Genomic DNA, 25,208 nt, shown 5'->3' with positions numbered 1-25,208 from the left:
TGGCAGCAAGCAACCAAATTGCTTTCTGGCAGCTTACAAAAAAAGCACTAAGTTGGAGTCATTTCTCCAAAATTTCTTCAGGTTATTCTTCAACCATGGGAAGGTCCACTGTTTCTTTATAGAACACTACGAATAAATCAACTGGAAAATACAAACAAAATTTGACAAAATATAAGAAACTAATTATACACATCCAAAACATCATTTGCCCCTTCCTCAAGGTGTGACTCAATGGAATAAATTCCACAAGATTACAAAGTCAAATAAGAATAACGCAGGGACCTTGACTTACCTATATATATTGGAAATCAATGTGCCAAAGCTCTTCTCGATGAAGCATGAAGAAACTGCTGCTTCAAAATCTCTCTGGAGAATTCAATGTACCGAGTGCCAGCTGGCTCCCCAAATCTGTGCAGTTACTTTCCGGGGTTCAAATTTCTGAATATGCCTTGAGAATTAAAAGATGGACCTCGAATGAGCTTCTCCTACTGGATATTCAAAGCCTTCAGGGAACTGATGTTCCCATTTAGAGAATGGGAATCTCGAACACTGGCACCACAGTGCTCCATACCTCCATTCTCTGGTGCATTGTTTAAGTTACCATCAACTGGCTTCACTACAGCAGAACTGCAGACTCCTTTGAAGTATGTCGAGTAGGGAAAGTGCTCCGCACACCTAGTACTCCACCCTATATAGGGAGAAAAGAAAAAAACATAAGCATTAAGCTTTCCCAATTAGACTTCAAATCAAGATTGTGGCTCCACGAGTTATGGGTAAAGCACCACACTGTCTGTAACATATATGCCTCTGATACACGGATGCCTACTGTATCAGCTATCAACAAAGCTACAAGAGAGGTCATCCACCCAACACATGCACAGGCATGCCACCCGAGAGAGTGAGAGAGATTATCTCTATGTGAAATGGGCTTAACTACTACCAGCCAATCACATCAGAGAAAGAGATCTATTTAATTTTTTAAGGCAAGAATTTTAGTGCATTTTGGAAGGAGAGAAAATGAGTTGCAGAAAAACAATATCCAAGCGATTTCAGAAACACGATATACTTACGATAGAAAAAAAAAAAAAAGGAAAGACAATTCTTAGTCTCTTATATATAAGATCAAGTATATTCATGCAGCGTGCTGAAAAAAACAAGCAATGTTGTGCACATCATAATATGCTCATCCAAAATTACTCAAGCAGGCATAAAGGACAAAAGAAACACCAAAATAGAATATAAAGGCCTAAAGAAAGTTTTTTAGGTACATACTAGAAGCAGCATCAGGATCAGCAAAAACTGTTCCCAGCAATTGGTGCACAGCAATACAATCTTTAAGTTTCCATCCCACACTGGGTCCACTAGGACTAGATCTGTTCAGAATCAACGTATGGACATGTTCAAACATGAATAAACTATTGAAATGAACAAAAAAGCCAGAGGAAAAGAGTAAATGCTTGATCAAGTGAAAATGTACATTGGACCACACATGAACGATTCTTCCACAAGCTTAATAGCCTCAAGTTTCCTTTCAGGGTCTAGGACAAACAACATCTCAGCTGCGACAGCTCTATGCATCAAAGAATCTTCAGAAAGCCAGAATATTAGTTCAAACATACTTCAATCACAAAACTCAGACTGAAAGAACAAAAAAAAATAGATACTGACCCTTGTGAGCATCAAGGAAAGATTTGTTTGCTTCAACAAGAGAAGATGTGTTCTGCAAGCCTCTGGTAAATATACAGCCAATGACAAGGTTAAAAACTGGAATATAATAAGCCAAATAAATGCCACTATGTACCTTAGTGTAGGCCGTTCTGCTTCTAATACACTCCATACAAGTTTCTCAGAGTCTGTCACTGGTGATGAAAACCCATCGAATTTATGAAAAAACAATATCTGAAAATATCAAAAGGCCACTTAGAAATTTTACAAATTTATACCAAATTTCTGAGAAGCATACTTATAACCAATCTCAACATTGATATAGAATATATGAGAATGCACTATTGTCTTCCATACTTTGCAGGATACCTTCAGCTATGAATAGATTCAGGAAGCAAACTAATTAAACATCCTATGCCTACAAATTTACTCTTGGCAAGTCAACATCCAGAAAAATTATTCCCCCCTTAATGTGGGACAAAAATCAAAAGATTAATTAATTACAGTAAAAAAAAAAGAACTTCCATTGCCAATGATTTTTTTTTTAATACAAAAAAATGGTGTGCAATTATGAGAACAAACTGTCATTTTTCTGTGCCTGCTCAATCAAGCATAGGACCATAGGAGCATATCAAGATAGTCATGCCACAATTACGAATAGACAATCCAATAACTTCAAGGCACAATGATGCCAGTACCACAGGACGTATATATCCATAATTCGAGAAGAAACAATACAGTGGAGACTTTGGTGTGAAATACATTTTTTTCGTAACAATGGAGGAAACTTACGCCAAAATTTTGGGTATAAGCTAAGACAACAAATAATTTACTAACATAATTCATCTAAACATTTTATTTCATACATTATATATATATATATATATATATATACACACACACACACACACACACACAGAGGAGAGAGAGAAAGAGAGAGAGGGGAAATAAACAACAAATAAGAAACGAATGCAGATGACAACTGGACATTGCAGCAAACAGCTGATAAACATGGATTCTATGCAGGAAGAAGCATTTGAATATAGAGATCAGGAAAAGCAAATCATAAAAAGAAATGAGTATAGATAAGAACAAGGACAAAGTAATGTAATGAACAGTCGATACTACAGATATTTTATGTGGGAAAGCATTTCAATAAAAACAAGTGATATTTAGTTATTGCATTGAAACATACCAAGCAACGGTGAGTATCTGGGCTATCAGGATCTAGTTTAAGCAGTTGCTTCACAGCCTGTAACTCAATATAGTCATTTTGTTAACAAAAGAAAACTCCAAAGAACACCTTCAACATCTAAATACGTGCAGAGCTTAGATGGAAAGCAAAAATATATCAAATCATATATCCAGGTAACATAAATGATGAAAGCGAAAAATTAGAGAAGTCATGATTATTTGACTCGATGTTGGTTCCAATGCCTTAAAACAAAAATCACTTAGCTTCCATTTGATAGCCCCGGATCTTAGATCCGGGCTGAATTAAAATCCTCAGATCTAAAATCCGAGAATTTTAAAAATGTTATTTTTAGAAACCATGTTTGATGATCATTCTCTCTCTCTCTCTCTCTCACCTGACCACCATGGCGGTGGCTGGTTCATTTCTTTTTTCCTGATCTCTTCATCACAAGCGAAAGGCAGATGAACTCGACAATGGAGGTAAGTCGGTCTCTCGTGGATCTGAAATCTGTGGATTAGAGACCCACAGTTTGCTTTACCTTCTATCTTCTGAGCAAATCCGACCTCGGATCTAAGATCCGAGGTAATCAAACACGGCCTGATGGAATTTTTTTAGGGTATACACCAATGACTCAAAAAGATCTAAGCAAATCCCACTGCTAAGGAAACATTTCTGCAATTACACAAGCGTGATGCCCAAAGAAATTTGGTTCAGCAAGCAAATTACATGCCTTCAACTGACAATTCATGCAAACAGTTCACCATACTTGCAATATCTTGAACTTTTAAACTGAATATTTTTTTTATTTGTTTTTCCCTTACCAACCAACCCGTCATAGGCAAGCATAACTTCGGTCAGATGTCCCCAGGACATGCATGAATACATGTTATCACGCAGGTTAGATACTAATTTATACCAGTAGTTGTTTAATATTTCTAACGATTTCAATGTTTTTCCACTTAGAAACATTCTTTAGTACTAAAACATTGTAATGCATTTTCTACAAAGTACTTGTGCCAAGTTTGCATGATCCTAAGTTGCTTTTGAAGCCCATATGACAAGTCCCACAAATTATTGCAGCATTGAACCAGCCAAAGCAAGTTTATTCTACTGTGCTACTTGCATTTTATTTAGTTGTCAAATAAGGAAAAAACAATTTGAGATTCTCAAAAAATTAAACCAGCAATAAATATTTTTATAACCGTACCAGTTTATTGCTTACTCAAGTGAAGGAAGAACTTAAGCTCGCCACCTAAAAAAGGCAACTGGTAAATAGAAGGAAGCCAACTTGAGGACAAACGCTCCAGCCACCATTTTACGGTGTAGGAAGGAGAAAACAACAGATAGATTACAGACTGAAAATCATCTGTTTAAACGGTTGTATTTCTAGTTCAATAGTATCACCAATAATAAACAAGTCTACTCATAACAGGATACGCCCATGCTAATAATTTAGACTTGAAAATATACCTGAAATGCTAGTAAAATCTTATGCTTCCTCATGTTCAATTCAAAAGAAAGAACATGTGTTTCCACAGACGCTGATGAGTTCTTTTGAAGCAACTTCAAATACTTAGTAGCTTCTGCTAGAAGGTCTTCAACCTGTTAGGAATAACAATAAAAATGGGATTCAATTTTTTGTCATTTCAGCAGAAGTCAAACTTGCTGTTGCTTCATTATGCAATTTTCACAGCAACAAAAAATTGATAATTTTCTGAATTTCACCTGCAAGAGTTTCTCTCCATGAGGATCAGGATCCACTGGCTTCGCATGTTGTCGCTTAGTATTTTTGGATACACCTGCCGCACTTGACTCCTCCTCATTCTTCTCCTCTGCTTCCTACAGAACAGCCCAAGATTCCAATATCGTAAACATGGGACCATGTTTGCCAAATTTCTGGACCATCAATTATCGTCGTTCCATTCACCAATTTCAGTGAGGTTCTACAAGTCTACTAGGATTCAGAAAGTAGTATGGCCAAGGGCACTGGCACCTACACAAAATCACACTACTTCTCGAGAGACATCTCCAGATTTACAACCAAACATGAGGTCTCTTCATTCACTTCATTGTTTAGAAACTACAAACTAGTTCTTGACTCAATACAATTTTATAATTGATGTAGCATGTAGTGCATTGATAATTAAAGGAGCACAAACACAAACTTCCACACATGGTAAACACTATATGATGCCAATGCAGTAATAATCCAGTGTTCAATAGTGAAGCCAATGGTATGAATGCCCATAGCCTAGCATATAACATAAAAGCTGTACTCTTAACACCAATGTCACACCCATGCCATGCCCTCACCTATACCTCATGCAAACATGGCACTAAACTGATAACAATAAGCAACAATCATGAATAGTTCTACAAACCCTCTTAGCACGAGCTTCAGCCTTCCTCTGTTTCTGCTTCAATTTCTTCTTCTGAGAAGGAGGCAGTTTTGACATCTCATCTTGATCTTCATTCACCAATTTAGCCGGAGAATCATACAACTTCATATAACATCTGCACCTCAAGGATCAAACTAGTTACACAAATTGGAAGATATGCTCTGAGATTCCAAAATGATGAGCTTTAACCAGTAGCAGCAATCAAGAAGTTACAACAACCAGTTTCATTCATAATCTTTTGGCAATAGGCCATACCTAATAGCCCCCACTGCTGCTTTATGGAAGTAGGAATGAGAATGCAAACGATCCTGAAACCTCAACATTTCCACATAAGATCGCAATGTCATTTTCCTCAAGCAATAAGAATGAAAGTCAAATTGGTCCTCTGTCATATCTGCATAGTGCTTCTCAACAGCCAAAAATTTCTTTAAAGCCCGTCCCAGGTCACTCTGCCGAAAGTAGCTTTCTCCTGAAGCCAGTTCATACCTTACCAAGAAGGAAATCGCAGAAGCCATAAGACATCCATATACTCAAATTTGCACTTATAATAATCAGAATTACAGGTAACAAGGGCTAACCACATGCACTGCATGTCATACAGGTTATTGTGCTGATCCCCATCCTTAGTGAACAATACTGCAGTCTTCTCTGCTAAACCCACCTTTTCAACAGTATTCCCAGTGGAAGAAAAGTAGTTAACAGGTAATAAAGATACAAATCGAAGCATGGTCGAGAAAATAGATGCACCATGTGTTAATGTAAACCTGATCAGCCTGGAGCATCCGCTTAACACATTCACTGTTTATGAAACGATCTGCCAGATCCATTGAACGTGCTTCATCTGCCAGTGCAGATGCTGCAGCTAAATCACCAGCATGTTTCAAGATTCTGCCCTGTGTCCAACAGAGTCCATGTTAACTCTACAGCATAGAAATGACAAAAAGTAATAATTGTCTCAACAGGCACAATATGTCACATATCTCAAGAGATTCAAGCTGCACATAGGAGCCGTATTCCTCAAAAACCACTTAAAGAGAAAAAGATATATTGATTGTTGAAATTCGCAGGTGATAGGAGAGGGAACGGGATTGGTAAGAGACTAAGAGGAACATATATCAGGTTTTCAAATTGATGGTGGCAAGTGATTTTAATGACAATGAGGTCCTTCACAATTCTGATCCAGCAATTCCAGGTGTAGTATTGGAAGTGGCTTCTTCTAAAGCCAGGAAGAAAGCAGTAGCTTGCTGCCACTATAATGTTATATCACATAAAATAACCCATTTATATCCGCCAATCCTAAGGCCAATGTCAACTAGAAACTACCAAATTATTTTGACAGAAAAAAAAAACACTCAAATATCAAAGTCTGCCATTAACCACTTGTATATCTTAGTATATTTATTAACTCAAGAGGTTACAGGAAATTTCCAACTTGTGTTTGTTATCACCAAAAGTCAAGTGTCTTTATGTCAATTTTTCCTCATAGGATCACATAAACCTGGCCTCAAAGGAAGAGAAGTCAACACTTTGATCTGGTTTAAAATATTTTCTTATTTTCACATGTTCAACAGTCTCCTGGACTATAAGTCCTCAATAGACAACCGCTTTCAAAACTGTCAAGATGTGGGCTCTGTAGATGACCCAGCCAAGTTGCAGAATGTTGGACTTCATGATGACTCATCCAAATTGCAGAATGTTGCACACACGGACAAAATATAAAATGATGAATTACGTGCCAGTGCCCCAAATTTAAATTAAAGTAAGCTCTTATAACAGGCAGCTATGAAACCAAAATTACTCAAAAACCTCCAGCATTACCATCATACCATGGACATTATATAAAATGACGATTTATGTGCCAATGCCACAAATTTGAATTTAAGTAAGCTCTTACCACAGGTAACTATGAGACCAAATTACTCAAAAACCACCAGCACAGGTACGTGGTAACAATTTTGAACTTCCAGAAACATATGCCATATGCCACGGAGTCACAGACACTACTTGGAAAAATTGATCCAACAATGAGTCTTTCATGCAGTACGCTTTAATGCCTTGAAAATGGTTTTGTACGTACATACCTTGACAGTGTACAAGTCAATTACAGTTGGGGTGTGAGCAATAGCCTGATCAATTTTTGCCAAAGCAGTATCATACTGCCCTTGTCTGTCATAATGCTGCCATAAAAAGAAAGTTTCAAAAATAATCAATAGCTAGAAAATGAATGGACTAGGAACATAAAAACAAGGAGCTGTGGTTATTACTAAATATTGGTCAAACCTGAGCCAACAAAAACAAAGTCCACATAAAAGTTGAAGGGGGCTCCTTCTGTGCACTGCGGTTCACAAAAAAAAAAATGCCTACCAAGTCAGGAAATAGAAAGACAAATTATTACAGTCTAATATGTCCATATCCTTTTCTCATTTTTTTTTATAGACATGGAGTTCTGGGGTACTACTGGAGAATTCAAAATCCAAGAACAGAAGCTCAACAACAATGCATAAACGATATAAAGTAATGTGATATCCAGTTTAACACCTTTTTCCAAGAAAATTGGCTCACACCCAAAACCAGTCATACATGTCAAGAAAATGAGATGGAAAAGACCAAATAAAAACACAGATCGAATGCAGAAATTTCAACACCCATTTGTCAAGCAGATGAGAGAAAAGATGGGAAGCAACAAAGGAGCCATTTTTTAGCCTGTCTATAGGTTACCAGATTTCTCCAAGTTGCAGGAAAGGAAAAAACTTAAATAAACAAGAACATGACAGGTTGTCTTCATTTCAACACAGGATATGCATTCTTTCTACCTGTGACACATTTCAAGGAGACAAATAGAATAAAAAATAATCACATCCAAATAAAACAGCATAAACGTACATTACCTTCCAGGAAATTGCCCTGTTGTGCCTACAGAAGCTTCCAGCTCAAGAAACAACTTTTCCAAAATTTTGACCTGTTAAGCAGCTTCCAAAAGAATGAGTTGAGATTTCCACCAAAAAAAAATGATAGCTTCTACTAAAAGTGGAGAAGACATCAAAGCAATAACATAGAATAATACCTTTTCTGGGCAATTGTACAGTGGACGAAGATCGGAGAACAAAGAAGGAACACCCTGATTGCACATGTTGCCAGCAAGATTAGAACTACAGTAATAAAGGAAGAATTGATGGCACAAACAGTCCAGAAGTCAATTTTACATTTTTATAGATCCATATGAAGAGGAAAACAAGGAAACTGTGTGTTTCCAACTACTAAGAAGAATGAAAACACCCATCTGAGAAACAAAAAGATTCACCTTGGTTAGAAATGGCCTTATATAGTTGTCTGCAGCCTCCCGAAACATTTCACCATTTAGGTAATCTAAAGGTATACGCTGAACATAAAAAAATGTAAACATAAGATTAATGGTTATACCAATTTCATAACTTATAACCTAGATCTGAGCCCGAAAAAAAACAGCAAGGAAATCTTGAAGGAACAAGAATTCACTATTAACCAAATAATGCCAAAAGAAACAAATTTACAATCGCAACAAAGGGAAAAATGAAAAGACATAACTCCAAAAAAGAACTTTGCGTCTCAAGAAGGCTATGAATTAGGATAGCTGGCAGTACAGCACACAGGTATACAAACCCCTGAAGGTTTCTCAACAATTTTTAATTCTTAAGTCCTCCCACACAAATGGAGTGTTTCAGTTACAACACATCTTGTGCATATCAACACGTGCTATAAGTGTTAATAAAAGAATTATAGTTAAAACTACACATCACCACCTGATAGAAAATTAATGCATCTTATGAAATTTAAGGTGTCTAATGATCTAACTAATCCAATCCAGAGTCATTATCATTAATTACCAACAAATACACTTGGATCAAGTGGTTTCGTTGGGAAAGCAGAAGCACGTTCTCCACCACAGGTTCATTAAAACACCGCCCAAACATTTTTATTGTACAAAATAAGATGCATTCAAAATTTGCACCTGACATAGCACATCTTCCAATGTCGATATATCTGAATTTTCAAATTTTTAACAGTTTACATCGATTGTTAATCCATAATTTATGTTCTAGTGACCTCATTATCTATTGGATTTAGCAATCCCAGAAATTTCCAAACTCCTTAATGTGAGGGAAAGCAATCATAATCCATGTGCACAATCTTCAGATGAGCAAGAAAACAGAAGGCAATGTAGACCTTTTTAATGGGCCAACTTCATTTCAGTAGATCGGAGATATAGAAGCCAACAAACTACAGCAGTATAGACCACCCAAGAAAAAAATGAATGGCAATCACCTTCACTGCTGATGACCAACTAAACTGCACTTTTAGAGATTTGTATAAGTTGTTTAATCGGTCAGCTTCATCTGGTGAATATCCACCACTTTCAGAATACAGACCTAAACACTTCTGCAGACCTTCATAGTATCTGTATAAAAGAAATAACATAAAATCAAAAAACAATTAATCTTCAACATTGTCCACCATAAATTTAGTGAAAGCATTGACGGAACTATTATTCCTTGTAAATAAAAAAAAATATGCATAAAATTGCTAATCTGTCAATAACAACCACATCTCCAGAAGGGAAGAGAGACAAGCAAGCCACATAAGAACAGAACATAAGGCTAAAATACATGCAAAGAAAATACTGGCATCAAATAAGGCCCTTTAACCATAAAATATGGAATAGAAGGAAAAATCAGATTGTAACACCAAAAATCAGTGGGTATCATAAAACCAGTGTGCAGACAGGCATGTCAAGAAGTTAAGCATGAGTCATGACTCACTCATCCATAATTAGCCATAAATTTGAAGCTCCCTGTATTACATGATGGGAAAGAGAAAAATAAATTTTATCACCACACACACAAATAGTGCAAGAATAAAATTTTCCACAAAAGAAAATGTAGAATAAAGAAATTCAGTGGATATCATAAAGCCAGTATATGTAAACAGGTATGTCAAGGAATTTTGCACAAGTCATGACTGACTCATCCAGGCTTGACTATATATATATATATATATATATATATATATATATATAGTCAAGCACCAATGTTTTCAAAACTGATATTTCACATTGTTCAAGGCTTCGCCAGCATCCTGCAACGCTAAGTCACAGATTGCATCTCACTATGTTAAGCAATACAAGAATGTTATTTTAAACTCATATAGTTACCATACCAGAATTAGTGACATTTTGTAAAGAGCTTCCACCATTAGCAACTGCTGATCATGTAAAAATTTCAAGTACATTCCAATATAAGTTATGTGACACAAAAATCTTTCTTCACATAGGTTTTCTACATTTTTTTCAGTTGTATTATAAAAAAAAACTAATAAATTTTTTCAATAGTTTGAGCAAGAAAATATCAAGCCTGTTAACTGACACCCTTTTGATAAAAACATTTATTCTTCCTTTATTAAAACTTGAGGATAAATCCAGGTAAAAACATTTTCCAAAAGAAACCCCAGGAAACCGCGATCTTATATCCCATCAATGCCTCAATTTTTTCATACCAGTGCATTTTTTTCAAATAATTCCACCATGTCACCTCCTGAAAAAGTAAGGGGTCCATATATAAGAATCCACATAAACTGATAACTATTCAGGCACTCCCTCATTATTGATTCCTCAATGTTTTCATGGAAATCTTGCAAACTAACTTCGTATATAACTTCATTTATGGGGTCAGAACATTTGAGGTCACCACTTCTCATTTCTAATACCAATATTCCTTTCCCATGTACGACTAACGATGTTTGCAAGCACAAATTTTGTGTATGCCATTATTCAGCACAATCATTTTATCTAACGACACTAATATCTAAAAGGATCATAAGCACCAATAAATAGCATGATATTGTAAATTCTGCGCCAAGATGTAATATACTTTGCTCAAAGCCTCAAACTGAAAATAGAATCATTAAAATAAATAAAAGCTAAACCAAAAATCTAGGACATGCAGTTTAAAATATGCATCTCACTATTTCAACACAATCAAATACAATACCGGTAATTATCTGGATTCATGGCGAGCAAAGCTCTATAAATCTTTTCTGCCTCTTCCAATTGACCAGCCTTCACCAATAAGGAAACAAGCTGTTCTCTGTATGCCAATTTATCTACCTGGAAATGAACTTCAACATGTCAACATCCATAAGAGGAAATCTAAAAGAAAATTTTAAAAAATCAAACAGTTGTGACATACTTACAATCTTTGCCTCCTTTTTATGAAGCTCATCCAATGCTCTATCATAAAACCCACATTCTTCCAAAAGGGAAACCTTCAAGGAATTTAAATATTAAAAGATGAAGAAAATGCACAGTTGCAAGATCACATCAACAACAACCATACAACCACACGATAATAGAGTAACGATAAAATGACAACAACAACAACAAAAACCCCAATTAAAACCAGTTCCACATGTAATGTTCATGGATATTTCATATCTTGAAAACCACAAATTGCATTCACTATATCAGTTTGAACTGAAATAATTTTATTAAAGGTTACAAGTCCTTGTTAAAATTAGGAAAATCTCAGATATACAGTCGACAAAAAAATTGCAGACAATGAGAACATGCAATTGGATAAAGATGAAAATGAGTGGAAGAGAGAAGTGAAAACACCATAAAAAAGAGAATAAACAAAACATGAAACACAAGAATGGGTTGTGTGACTTTTAAAGGGGGTGATTAAAACGCACACACTCTCTCCCCTCAATGCTTGGATCATAGCCCAACAGTCTATCAGATTTAGGTGCAAATAGGGTGCCAAAAATGGGTTTGACTTCAAACAGATCAAACCCAACAGGATCCAGGTTTCCTAATGAGAAAAGAGACCAATTAGTATTTAAATCAGACCCACAGAGTTGATCAAAGGACCAACGACGCCAATAGACATCTGATTAGTAAGTCAATGAAAATTTATAACACCCCATGTAAATCCAGGAACCAACTAAGTCACCATCATTTGTAATGTGAAGAGATTAGTCTTAACCAGGTCCAATAGAGCAATTTCCATATGAAGAATGAAAGTAAAAAAATGGAAGTAAAATTTTATGATTAGGAGGATGGGAATTATATTCTAAAATGGATGGAGTTTTAAAAAAGTGTATTTGTATTTGTGTAAACTAGTTTTGACAAATACTAAACAACAACACCAAAAATAATAACACTGGAAAGGTAAAGGAACATAAAACTAACTGATCTCACCTTGTACAAAAGCATTTCTCCATGTTCATAGCGCTCATTGTCAGGAGGATAATCATCTTCAAGTGTACCTTCATATGCTTCTAGAATTTCAACTGCTTTTGAAGGACTAGAGAGAAAGCGAGAGAAGTAAAATTAATAAGTGTATATGCTGAACGATTCATGAACATCAGACCAGACAAATCCACTATCATGAGAAAAATAAGAAGTACGACTTCTGTGAGAAATTAGTTCAAGAAAAATTCTACTGTCACATGGCAATGCAAAATTTTTTGTTAGTCTAGAATTTCAATAAATTACTTTTTTTCAGTAACCAAACAGAATAAACCAAACAATAGGTTTAGCTAGATTCAGAAATAATAATTTTTTAACCATAATCTCTTCCTTATTTCTTATAAAAATCCCATGACGACTAGGATCAAGAATTTCGCTACAAATTCTGGACCTCAACATCCTGCTGCTCATGGCATTTAATGATTGGTATTGGAAATGAACGATTGTTTCCCTAAAATAGATCCAAACAAAAAACAGAAGCAGAAAAAAGATGGCAGAGGTACAGCACCATCCAACCCACACAAAAAGTTCCAGAAGGATAACTACTTTCTACTTTCAGTATTTAAGGCAAACCATAATATTCTCAAAGCATGATATTGTCATACTGTTTTATCTTACTATATGAAATAACATAACATTTACAGTACCGATCAGCTAAGAAAATTCACAGTTCTCTATTTGCAGAAAGAAACCATTTCAAATCACTACCAACTATGAGGAAAGCTACATTTATCATGTTTAAGTTTTGTGCAATTTATAAAAATGAAGATCTAAAACGAACTATAGACGTTAGCTTTCATTCCAAGTCTACTCTTATTGTTTACTTTGCAAGTAGAAGGACAAAAATAATGCGCAATATTTCTAAGGCGCCTTTCCATCTTTGAAGTATGATATCCTTCAGTCTCTCATTCTCAGTGCCTCAGTCCTTAGACCTAGCCTAGGAGTCGGGTCAGCTCTAGGCAATATCCAACCTAATCCATTTCTAGTGACGTAGTGATTAGAGTTTCTCACTCTAATCCCCGCGGGAAGGGCACCAAAGAATGCAAACAAAGGGGAAAATTACAGGAAAACAAGGGCAATTCAATAATCAAAAGAGAATTAGGGTTTCTTAATCATCCACTTTACTAAACTTGAATGAATCACACGTTCCACTTAAATAGCCTTAAAAATGGATCTGGATAAAAAACAAAACTCTATCAGAAATAAAAGATCTAATAATCCATAATAAAGCAGATACATAAAATGGACCCTCTACAAGACCCGCTCCCAACATATCAGCCCTGCGTTATCTAGTAACCAGATTTGTACTCAGGTTTGGAGCAGGATAAGATGGAAGTCCATTTAAACAAGAACCAGTTCAACTAGTACTGGGTTTGTCTCATATCCAATTTGAGCTTAAATTTGGAAGTGGATTGCATTTAAAAAAAAAAAACTGAATTGAATTATTAACTAGATCCTGTATTTTTGCTATGCTTGAATAATTGGATCCAGCATCAGGCCATTAATCAGACAAGCACAATGCTGTGGCCCACTGTCACATGGTTGTTGAGACATGGTTTAGTGTTAAGCCAGGAAAGACTTGACCAAAGGATGATATCAGAAGAGTACAAATAACAGGAGATATCAGAAAGTATGTTGACTGTGAAGGTACATATAGGCCTTTCTTCTGTGGGAGTCACTAGCTTACTTTGAATTTAAATGGTGTGCAACTGCAAAACCTATCCAGTTCATGCGATGATTAGGCTTTAACGATAGAAGTTGCTGTCTTGTCTCCACAAACCCTGCCAAGTCCCGCATTTGTGCCTGCACAATAATAAGAATTAGCAAAGCAGTCAAATCTATATTATGTCTTTCTATGAGAAAGCAGAAAAGAGTATCAGTCAGGTCTGGTACCAAATGAATTAATGCTTACTAACTTTCAGGAAGTTCAGAAAGCAATGGAAACTTTTACAATGAAAAAGGGATCATTTTAAAGGTCAAGTTGTCAAAAAAGAGAAATGAAGAAAAATACGTCATTCAGCTTCATCCTTCATATACAAAGAAATGTGTTAAAAAGAGCACCCGCCCGAGGCTTCTATGTGAAACAGAGTTCAACAGTAACAAATGTAAGGCCCATGACAAAGGAAAACAATCAAATGAAATAAGAAAATGGAAATGACAAGAGTACAGGTGGACACTTCAAACAAAGCATAAGATCTCAGCATGACAGGCTATATGACAACAAAAAAAGGGAGCAGACTCATCCTAAAAGACAGACTCATTGCTCAATAATTAGGAGAATAGATCATCTAAGATGTACTCCTGATATATTACCCATCATAAGACACCCATGTTATCCTTCTCAATGAAGCACAAAGGAGTAAAAGACCTTTGGTGGACTTGCATACCAACTGACGCTGTCTCTATGGCAGCAAGAATACATGGAAGCTGTGACAGAAAGTTAAACTGCATACAGGAAGCCAAAGGCCAGATTTGGTGCTGCCTGTCTTCCCATTAGGATAGATTATAGTTTCACTAGTTTACCACAGTAGTGTTTTCCTTTCCAAACAAGGTGTTTTCCTTTCCAAACAAGGTTATAACCTTTCAATCATTACCACCAGCAATCTTCACCTCAGGTACAGTACCATTACCCTCTTCCATATGGCATTTTTACCATCGCCATGTATTTTCCTTACCCAAAGCTGCTTCATATTGTCTTCTACTTATTTCCCATAGACCATAGTCTTAATTATTGCATAATAACAAGTATTGGACTAAGCGTTTAGTAAGTTTAAAGTTTTCTCTCCAACCCTATTTTGCCGACTAGGGAACCAGTTTGTGGAAATCAGAAAGCTGATAAAATATTGAAAAATAGGTCTGGACACCATGTGCAACATTTCAAAGCTTGAGAAACTCTTGAGAAGCGATCAAAATGCACAAGTTAAAATAGTACTGCATCTGTCTAAAGAGATGTAAGTTTTCCTTTTCTTTTCAAATAGGCAAAAAAATGAGCCCAATAAGAAGTTAAAAGTCAAACATTGCCTCAAAAAGCAAAAGAAATAAGGAAACAACCCCCACTTCCATTCAGTTTGAACTTTAAGTTCATTCAGGCTGACCTGTAGAAGTGATAAATCTCGTAAAATCTCAATATTGTCCGGGTCAATCCTCAAAGCGTTACGGTAACATTTGATTGCTTCCCGATATTCCCTATCTGACCGATAAAGAAGGCCATAAACATGCCAGCACACATGACTTTTCAGGTCATTCTGCAAAGGAAACAAATAAAATGTTCAAAACTAGGAACAAAGTTCAAAGGTGAGAAAGTTAAAACACGAGAAAAAAGTTATTGTGCAATGCAACTTTTAGAGAAAGAGGCTGGAATACCTTAAGCCCACGTCTCACAAGCTCATATGCTTCAGTCTTACGATCCATACAATTTAAAGTTAATCCCTTCATCGATAAGGTCTCTACAGAAGCAAATCGCAGGACAATCGCAATAAGTTCCATGTCAAGAACCATAGCATTGATGGATATAGAAAGAAAACAACCACATAAGAAGACTGTATGTTATGATGTGGTCCTTCTACCGAACTACATCATTTGAAACAAATTAAATAGGATTCTGAACACAATCAAGAGTCCAACATCACGTCAACATCATTAAACCTACTGCCTTAAGGTAAGCTACATTTTTCATGTTATCTTCTCCTTTTTATGGAAGCCATCCAAGAAAAAAATCATCATCTTGTGAACAAAACCATGCATATATGCCTTTTCCTGTGTCAATGCCAATGTCCATGTTGTAGTAAAACCACAAGCTCAACTCATCCAGAAAGCAAATCCAACTTGGACGGGTATCAGCACAAGCAACCCAAGAAGATGCACCCAACATTCCAAAAGGTAAGACAACATTCAAAACCATCTGCAGACAGTTGCCTTTTCTAAACCAAGCTGCATTTGGCCTGAGAAATCTAGTCTACCTAATATAAACATTTTTTTTAGTTGCTGGAAACGTCATAGATGATACACACTAAGAATCGGCCTCAACCAAAGAGGTTAATGAGGAGCATTGGCAACGCTATAGAACTAACATGATATTTTTGCAATTTCCAAAGCCAACCAATATTCAAACTGAAAACACCGAGGACAAACCTGAACTTTCCTCAACATTTTCCAATATTTCAACATTTCCATATTTTTGTTAATTTCTTGATGAGTTTGAAAAAGCAAACAACTACCCGTTCTTAAAGAAGAAACAGAAAAGGACCACACTTTGGCTGGCCACCAGTGGGTGAAACCCTTCAAGTCATCCTGCCCATCAAGGAATAATTCCGGCTCCAATCTCAAAAAATCATATCAACTTGGTTATCTTTCAAGTCGCCCTACCAACTGAGTGAAGACGCTATGTCCATGTATTTTCTCTCTCTATGTTGAAAAATGTGTCAAGCTTATGATTTATATATGTGAAAGGAGAAAAAATCTGTGCCAATTCTTTTTATCACTAATAATGCATCGCCAGTGTTTAAAACTTCCAAGAATTTGCTGAGACTTTTCCGAGGAAAAGAATATGACAAAGGAGGTCTAGAAAAAAAAAAAGGAACCGTTGCCAAGAATTTGCTCAGAATGACATTGATGACTATTACCTCAAGACAACAATTATTCATATTGACAAACTGTTTGACAAGAACGTAAATATCCAGAGGATGTAGATGAGACAAGGCCCGCCAGGAACTGAGGTAGGCAAGCAGGAAAAGGCACCGTTCATGCATAAACCAGACTTAGTATAATCACAAATCAAAATATGTTTATTGGTATGTTTAGCAATATGCCAAAAAAATGAAATCAAGAGATCCCTGAATTACATGCACACAAAGATATAAACAGCTTCATTGTTTGTGGGAACAAATAAAACAATATATGCTTTTATCAGTTCAACTTAACCCGCCATAAAGTTGACACCAGTCAAGTAACATGTTAAACTAGGGCATCAATAAGTATACTAGAAAAACACAAGACGAACACTATACTTAGTTACATTCATTATCACTTGAAAGTATAGTCACAGAAAACACGTTTTTTCAAAAAAAATGCAAAAAAAAAAAAGCGATCAATTAACTAGCCATTTAAAACTTAAAAAAATACGTTTTTTTGAAAAAAAAACATTAAAAACGAAAATTCACGTTTTTTCAGTTTTTTCATTTTTTCAGTTTTTTTAATGTCAAACAGCTTTTTTTTTCATTTTCTATTTTTAATTTTTTGCAAATGTACTTATCTTTTGATGTTTGTGTTATTGGTTTCTCACTTATATTATTTGTCCCCCATTTTTAGTTTTTCAAAATTTTTAAAAATTTACCATACTTTTCCCTTTTTTTTCAAGCTCGCCGTATTTTGCTCGAGCAAAACCTCGCCTTTTAAAACTCTAAAACTCTGAGACTTTATTTGTAACTATGTTGAAACATCCATCTACAGTCCATCTGATACATATCTTGATTTAACTATAGAAACATGATTCCACAAAATCGTAAAAAATTATCAACTGAATATGCTGATTCAACATATACAAAAAAGTTCCATGTCAACATAAGAATTAAATGCAGTAAGCTTAACAAGATAAAAGCATAAGTACCTCCATGATCCGGAAACTTTTTCAGTATCGCATCTGCAGCCTTCAGGCCCTTCTTATATTGCTTGGTTTCATAAGATTTCTGCAAAACGCCATGTCATAGCAAGTTAAAGCAAAAAAACCAACGTACAACACCGTCTGCTAACACAAAATTATACATCGATAATTTAAAATTGAGTTTTCTGAACTATAATGACACATTTCAAGAAACAAAGAGTTTGTTTCTATTCGATTTTCCCAAACACTCTGGCATTCTGGTTCTGTCATTGCACATCGTAATATACCTCAACGTATCCCACCTCCACCTCATAAGCACGAGCATCCAACATCCTCCCATATTCAAACCTTCCGACTGGGATTTCATGAAATTTTCCGAAGAAAAAAAGGGATAAACAGAAGAAACTATTGCCTCTGTAACTGCTCGATCAGATAAACCACAAACTCGTAAAGATAATAGTTAATGACTTCCACACACCCATCGGAATTGACAAACATGCATCTTGGTCTTCAACTAAAATTTCGCGCCAAAAACATGAAAGACTAAGTGTCACATTGCATCGGACCAGCTCAGACCCATTCTATTATATTCGAAGCTAGCAAACTCAGCACGTTGATAAGGACTTTCAACAGACCAATCCAATGAACCAGACCAATTGAATTGTCAAGGCCCTTTCCGCCCGAAAAACTTCAACAGACGACCCATTTCCAGAGCAGTGAAACTTAGATAATTATAAGCCCTTCAAAAAATTCAGTTAGCCGAAGACAACGACAATTTGACTTCCACTATATCATTAACCAATACCCTAACCCTACAGACCACAATAGACAGACAATATTGCGTTAAAGTAATCGAGCGAGCGAGTTAGTGAGTACCACAATGAGCTTGAAGAGATTCGATTCTTTTGGCGGAAGGGATGAACCCATTATTCCTTCTTCTTCCTCCCTCGCGTCTTCTTCTTCTTCTTCTTCTTCTCCGCAGAGAGAGAGAGAGAGAGAGAGAGAGAGAGAGAGAGAAACGTGTGTCAGACGAAGAGAAAAAGAGTGACGAGGAGAAAATGGAGATGGAATTCTAGGGTTTTAGAGAGAGAGAGAAAGATATATTTTATCTGAGACCCTCACCGCGAAGAGCCTATAGTTGTAACTGAAATTAAACATATGCAACTGAAATCGCACTCACAAAACAAGGCGGAGATTATCTCTTCGTCACGTCATACATAAACTCCTTTTCTAACAAGTGGCGAGAACTCGTGAATGAGCTTGATTTTTATGTTAGCACCACGTCATCACAGAACCCAACTTGATCAACCTGCGGATACCGCAATCCAAGGACGTAGAGCTCAGCTCCAGAGTCGAGACCAACCTGAGCATGAGTCCGGTGTGGGTTCTTAGCTCGGGTCAGCTCGGTTCCAGTTACTTCTTGGACGTCCTTAACTTACGTTAGCTTCACGAAACACCATCATATCGATGTGATTTCTAACGGATCCACCAAGTCGCTCTTTCCAATGTAAATGTGTGATCCTTGATCCCAAATTTTGACATGTTACAACTATTGTTCTTAAAATGTTAAGAGACCTTTCATACTTGACTTATTTCATTTTGTTTTTCCTTTTTGCTGTATTTTTTCATGGTTTTGTGAATCAATAATGTAAGAAGTTATAACATTTCATCGACCTTCTAGTTGTAAGCAGGCCTATAAAATTTAATGTTGCTTTCATAATGTTTGTGGTGGGGTTTTCTCTTTAGCTAAAGACAGCTGATATCATTAAAAGCTTTTGCAATCGAGTTTCTTATTTTGTGACCAATGTGAACTTCGACCACCAAGTCCTACCGGGGCATTTGGTAACAAAATTGTTGTGTTCTTTGAACATGGTATTTAATGTATGGATTCCAAAAGGAGACATTGAGCACTGCATTGCAAAAAGCACAGTAAAACAAAAAAAAAACAACAACAACGCCCCTACGAGGGCAACACTAGGAAAAGTTTTGGTAACGATAATGATGAAGTTAAAACTTAAACTGACGTATCTTAACTTGACAATCTTTGCATTTTCCTTGCATTAATTCCTAATGTCCTTTAGTGTTTTCACAAATTTGAAGCTTGTTGTACTCGATGGGGTCGTTTGGAGACTTTGGGGTTCTTTGGCTTGGGGAAGATTCGTAGAACTATTGTACAAATGTTTAATAAATATGCTCTTATTTTAGGACAGATTTGTAGAACATTCGCACGATATTCCTAATGTCAAACAGCCCTTTCTTGTCACATGTGATTCATTGAAACATTAATCCTCTTGTTTTATAAATCTACCTCAATCTTTGGTAGAGATAACTATAAAATATTATTTCATATATCTATCTAAAAATTGAAACAGATATGTGAAACAGTATGGTACTGTTTTTATTACCAAAAGACCCCTAAATGTCATTGAGTAGGATGTGTATTTGATATCCACTTTGGCCTAAGCCCAAACATATAGCTATGAGCAGAAAACATTTTATTAATTAAAAAAAATAGATGCTAACTATTTTACCCCTTAATACCACATACCATAGGTTATTTTGATAGACAATCTTTGTTTATTTAATAATCAAATCCCATATTGAGTACGGGTTGTTAACCTAAAAGCTTGTTGGAATGTATGTTCCTGGAATTTGAAAAGTCAACTCTTATCGAATCAACTGTGTTGATGACATCTATATAGTAGAGAAATATATCGCAAGTATTTGAACCTTTGAGATTTAAATTGAATATTTGCATAGATTTCTCCACGAGCTAGCTTTAACTGGAGTTAATCCGAGCAATTCTCAAATATCCTAAGGTACTCTTCGTTTGGCTCCAGATTGGATGAAGCTTTTTGTAAATAAATATTGCACACAAGCAAAAATATAGCCAATTCAGTTATCAAACAAATGATAAAGAAGTCAAATCTACGGAAGAATTATTTTAATTTATTAGATTGTGACATAAATAGCAAATTGATTCATAGAAGAGACGCAGCCAAGAGCTTGCAAAGTCAACTAAGTTAATAGGACATAAATGAAAGAACTCTGATTTGGTTTCTATATAGTTGCTTGTGAGAGCAATACTCGTCTACCATATTAAATTAATTACAATTGAGAAAGTATTAATCCACCTCAATTAATTTGACACTGTCATATCAATTATTGCCTAGATGCATGAATTAATGAAAGTGAAAATGTTAGCAATGACCCAAAATCAAGCAGTCTGTATATGGTTAATTTTGATATTTTGGTTTTCTTAGTTGGCTCAAATTAGATCTGAATATGACTTCTCATGTAATTGGGTTATCCAAAACCCAAACTGTTTACATCCCCACTGTTAGTCTTATAACCTAGTGGATCTAATACAGTGTGATGAAAGGTTTTGTCAAGGGGGGAGAGAGAGAGAGATACAACAAACACAATTCGGGTTTGCAATTTCCATCTGAAATGTTTGGATCCACAACATTTAAGAAACGAAGGGTTTGTTTTGAACTATAAAAGAAGGAATATTTGTCAATATGAAACATTGTCAAGAAAAATGCTTCCATTAATACCAACATTGCTAAGGCAGTGACAAACATCCCTTCGAGTGACAAGGGTTTGACCCACTGCTCGAAGAAGGTCGAATCCTCCACCCAACCACTCACGAGTGAAAAGCATCCTTTCAGTGCTCTTTAACTAGGTCAAGTGATAATATAATAGATGTTGGTTCCAATGGCCCAAATTTGGGTCCGGTAATTGGCTTCTGACAACAAATTAGATATAAGCTTGTCAGACTCAAAGTCAGATCCAAATTCGAATTAGGTAATTGGCCTCATAATTTTAGTTTGGAAAATCTATTAGCTAGGGGAACGTACCATAAAGTTCATTTCGAGTCTCCAATCAACAGTTCGGATTCAAATTTCATAAGAAAGAAATTTGAGTTTATTTGAATTTTTCCATATATATATATATATATATATATATATATATATATATATATATATATTGTCAAGAAAAATAGTTGCGTCGCTATCAAATTGCAAAGGCAGTCAAAAGAACGCTACTTTAATTATTTCTTTTACAATAGAGGCATGAAGCATGGTACTTTGACAATGGGTCCGGTTAAATAATAATCTAATATGTGGGGATGCAATGGTCGAGACTTGGGTCCGACATTAACTCATCGATAAATCAGATATGAGCTCATCAGACTCGAAATATGGATCCAGATCCGAATGCATAAACTGAAGTGTTCTGATCTCGATTTTAGTTGGGAAAACCTAAACCATTTCGGACGTGTATGATTGTTTCCTCCAATAAAATTTCGACTCATAAAAACTGGATTTGGATCGGATGCAAAATGAACTTCAATAAACTAGCCCTCCTACAAGTAGGTTTGGTAGACCAACTTTTTAAATGTACAAAAGTTTATTCTTAAGGGGCTTGTTTGGTTTCTCTTGTCCCCATCGGATTTGGATATGGTTTTCAATATGCTACGTCCAATGAGGCTATATATTGTTAAAATGGATCCAAATTGGCCTGATTCAAATGGAATCATGAAAGAACAGTTAATTGGCATAATATTTAATAAATGTCTTGAATTTTATTATCTGTCTAATAATTTTCTAGCAAGCATTGGTTTTCTAAACATTTCAAAATTTTTAAATTTTCGGATTTTGGTTCTATTAAGTTCCGCCAATTTTCTTGAATCTTTTCGGAAAACGAATCGATTCCAAGACCCATGCAACACCGATAGAATAAGAAAAGGGTCCGAACCCACTTGATTTGTGGATGTGAGTCATATGATCCTTGTCCCATTTGCCATGAACCCTTTCATCCACATGGAAAGAAAGCTTCCTATCAGCAGGAATGAAGTTGGTGATCCATTAAGAACAAGAAACCGAAAGGAAAATGACCCCACACTGGATGGGGAAGTTGGCTCTTTTTGCTTTTCTTTTTTTATGTATAAGTTTAAATTCAAAGAACTTATAAAATTATTTCATACTGTCAAGGATTAAATTGGATTGCTGAGAACTATATGTATATTTTTTTTGTTAAAAGGACAAGTACCTAGTTTTTTAGGTGTATAGGAGTCTTCCATATAAAAGGAGGTGCATCTCTACCATTTCCTGTTCTAATTACTGCTCAATGTAAAGCCAACAAATATCCATCTCCACTTCTTGATGAAGCGTAGATAGAGATCTGATGGATCGGGTATACCCGATTAGCACTTCAATTTCAAACCCGTTTAGTCAAATTTGGTTAAAAAAAAAAAAAAACTGGGTACAATGGTGAATCATATTCAAATTTTCCATGCATTATCGTTACTTTAGCTGAATTTGAGCTTGATATCTAACTGAGATCCAACAAAAATTCAGCTCAATTACTTATTTACCTTAGATGCTATGCTGGTCCCATATTAATTCAGCTAAAAGAAGAGGACACCACTTTCAGCCTGGATCCAGCCTTATAGGGACCAATTAAGTAGAATTCAGTAAATGTGAATTTGACCTCCTTAGCAATCCGAGAGCTTGCAGTCTAATAGGGCGTTTGACAAGAAGAACATTGTGTTTTAGGAATACATCAATTCTCTGTTTGATGAAACATTTTATGATTATGTTCAACATTTGGTTGTTGGAGTTAAGAACAACATATATAATTACGCTATATATTCAGTAAGAGCACGGTATCTTACAACATGTTTTCTAAGAATATTTGTTTCATTTTCTCAAACGCCTTGTAAATGTTAAACTGTGCACCTTGTACGCACCCTTCTGTCAACTTGCATTGAAAAACTGTTGATCAAGGAACATTCAATTGCTTTTGACTTAACTAGTTCAAGAGACCTAGCTCTATCCAATAACATCACTTGATTAGAATTTAGGAAGAGTAACATAACATCCAGGTGTAGAGGCGGAGGCTTATTTGTTTCTTGTATCTTCAACATATTAAAGTAACTTTCGTGTGCATCAGCAACGTAGTTTTCATACGAGAAACTGTACTTCATCCATAGACATTTTCGCTTTTGACTGGGGAAAAAAAAAGTAAGAGAATGTCGTCAATATTGGTGTGCAACGGTCAGTACCAACAACAAAACAAAATGACAAGGGACTGAGACACGCCAGCCTTCAGAATATGGAGTCCACATGTTGCCTGCCTCACCCAAATGTAAAAATAATAATATAAAAAAAATGCTCTTTTGGGTTTTTTTTTTTATGTTAAAAAAACCAGTTCTAAATCACAGATATGAGTTATCGGAGGCAGGGAGCCTCTTTTTCTGGCAGCAACCTCTCGCTCACCTAAAAATCGCTGATATGGGTTGAAGCACATCAGTGCATATCAGTCGAAATATTGCATCTTTTGGTAAACGAGACTCTGCAGATACTGACATTCACAGCATCGCTAACAGGCACTAATTAGTAATAATAATAATAATAATTGATTATTAATGTTATTTTGGTTAATTTTAAGAATAGGTTTGTTGGTCTATCTCGCACAAAATATCTTCCTTAGCTTCTCAGCGTGCTGTATCTTTTTATTTTTCCTTGTAGACATCTGGATTGGCACTTACTACTCAGGCACCTCCAGTATGAAAACATTATATGCATACAAAATCTATAACGAAGGTTCAATTAAGTCACGCTCTACCCTGAAAATAATGCACATCCAGAGGCTAACGAACTGCAGCTTTGATATTAATCTGATCAGAATAACAGCAGCTTTGACATTAATCTGATCAGAATGTGGTTTTTCCCGTCATTAATATCGATGTGCATTGGATTGGTCCACGTTAACCGATAGGCATTGTATTGCTGACAAAATTTACGAAATGAAGTCCAAAATGATGTTATTAAAATATATGAAGTGCATGGGCCAAATCGGTCTGTATTGGCTCACATGGCTCCATTTTAATGGATATGTTTTTTTGAATGGTAAAAGTCCCATCATCAACTCAATTCTCATGGGTATTACTTCCTTGGATTGCAAACATGTGTCCAGCTCCCCACCTAGCAACCCACTGAAATTAGGGATGAAAGAAATGAAAGAAAAAGGCTTTGCCCTTCGGTGTTCTCCTAAAACAAC

General features: G+C 35.8%; 1 protein-coding gene across 2 annotated transcripts; it reads right to left on the bottom strand.

Annotated features, from left to right (window-relative positions):
• LOC116255982 (N-terminal acetyltransferase A complex auxiliary subunit NAA15) lies at positions 1 to 19,230 on the bottom strand. 2 transcript variants are annotated; one of them, XM_031632091.2, is made up of 26 exons: positions 19,017 to 19,230; positions 18,147 to 18,225; positions 15,905 to 15,987; positions 15,637 to 15,786; positions 14,229 to 14,344; positions 12,491 to 12,596; positions 11,485 to 11,556; positions 11,283 to 11,398; positions 9,562 to 9,694; positions 8,561 to 8,638; positions 8,324 to 8,377; positions 8,148 to 8,218; positions 7,540 to 7,594; positions 7,341 to 7,436; positions 6,024 to 6,152; positions 5,838 to 5,920; positions 5,515 to 5,745; positions 5,242 to 5,374; positions 4,586 to 4,699; positions 4,331 to 4,462; positions 2,861 to 2,917; positions 1,802 to 1,899; positions 1,669 to 1,730; positions 1,490 to 1,586; positions 1,273 to 1,373; positions 1 to 688 (listed from the first exon to the last, which is right to left on the bottom strand). In XM_031632091.2, the coding sequence occupies exons 1-26, from the start codon at positions 19,065 to 19,067 to the stop codon at positions 486 to 488; spliced, it is 2,700 nt and encodes an 899-aa protein (XP_031487951.1). In that variant the 5' UTR covers positions 19,068 to 19,230; the 3' UTR covers positions 1 to 485. The 2 variants fall into 2 exon arrangements, with proteins under 2 accessions (XP_031487951.1, XP_031487950.1); XM_031632090.2 differs by having other exon boundaries at positions 1,478 to 1,586; positions 19,017 to 19,229.
• Positions 19,231 to 25,208: the final 5,978 nt, after the last annotated feature.

This window comes from Nymphaea colorata, chromosome 6 (assembly GCF_008831285.2).
Source record: "Nymphaea colorata isolate Beijing-Zhang1983 chromosome 6, ASM883128v2, whole genome shotgun sequence".
NCBI lineage: Eukaryota > Viridiplantae > Streptophyta > Magnoliopsida > Nymphaeales > Nymphaeaceae > Nymphaea > Nymphaea colorata.
This window is presented reverse-complemented; position numbering and strand designations above follow the sequence as displayed.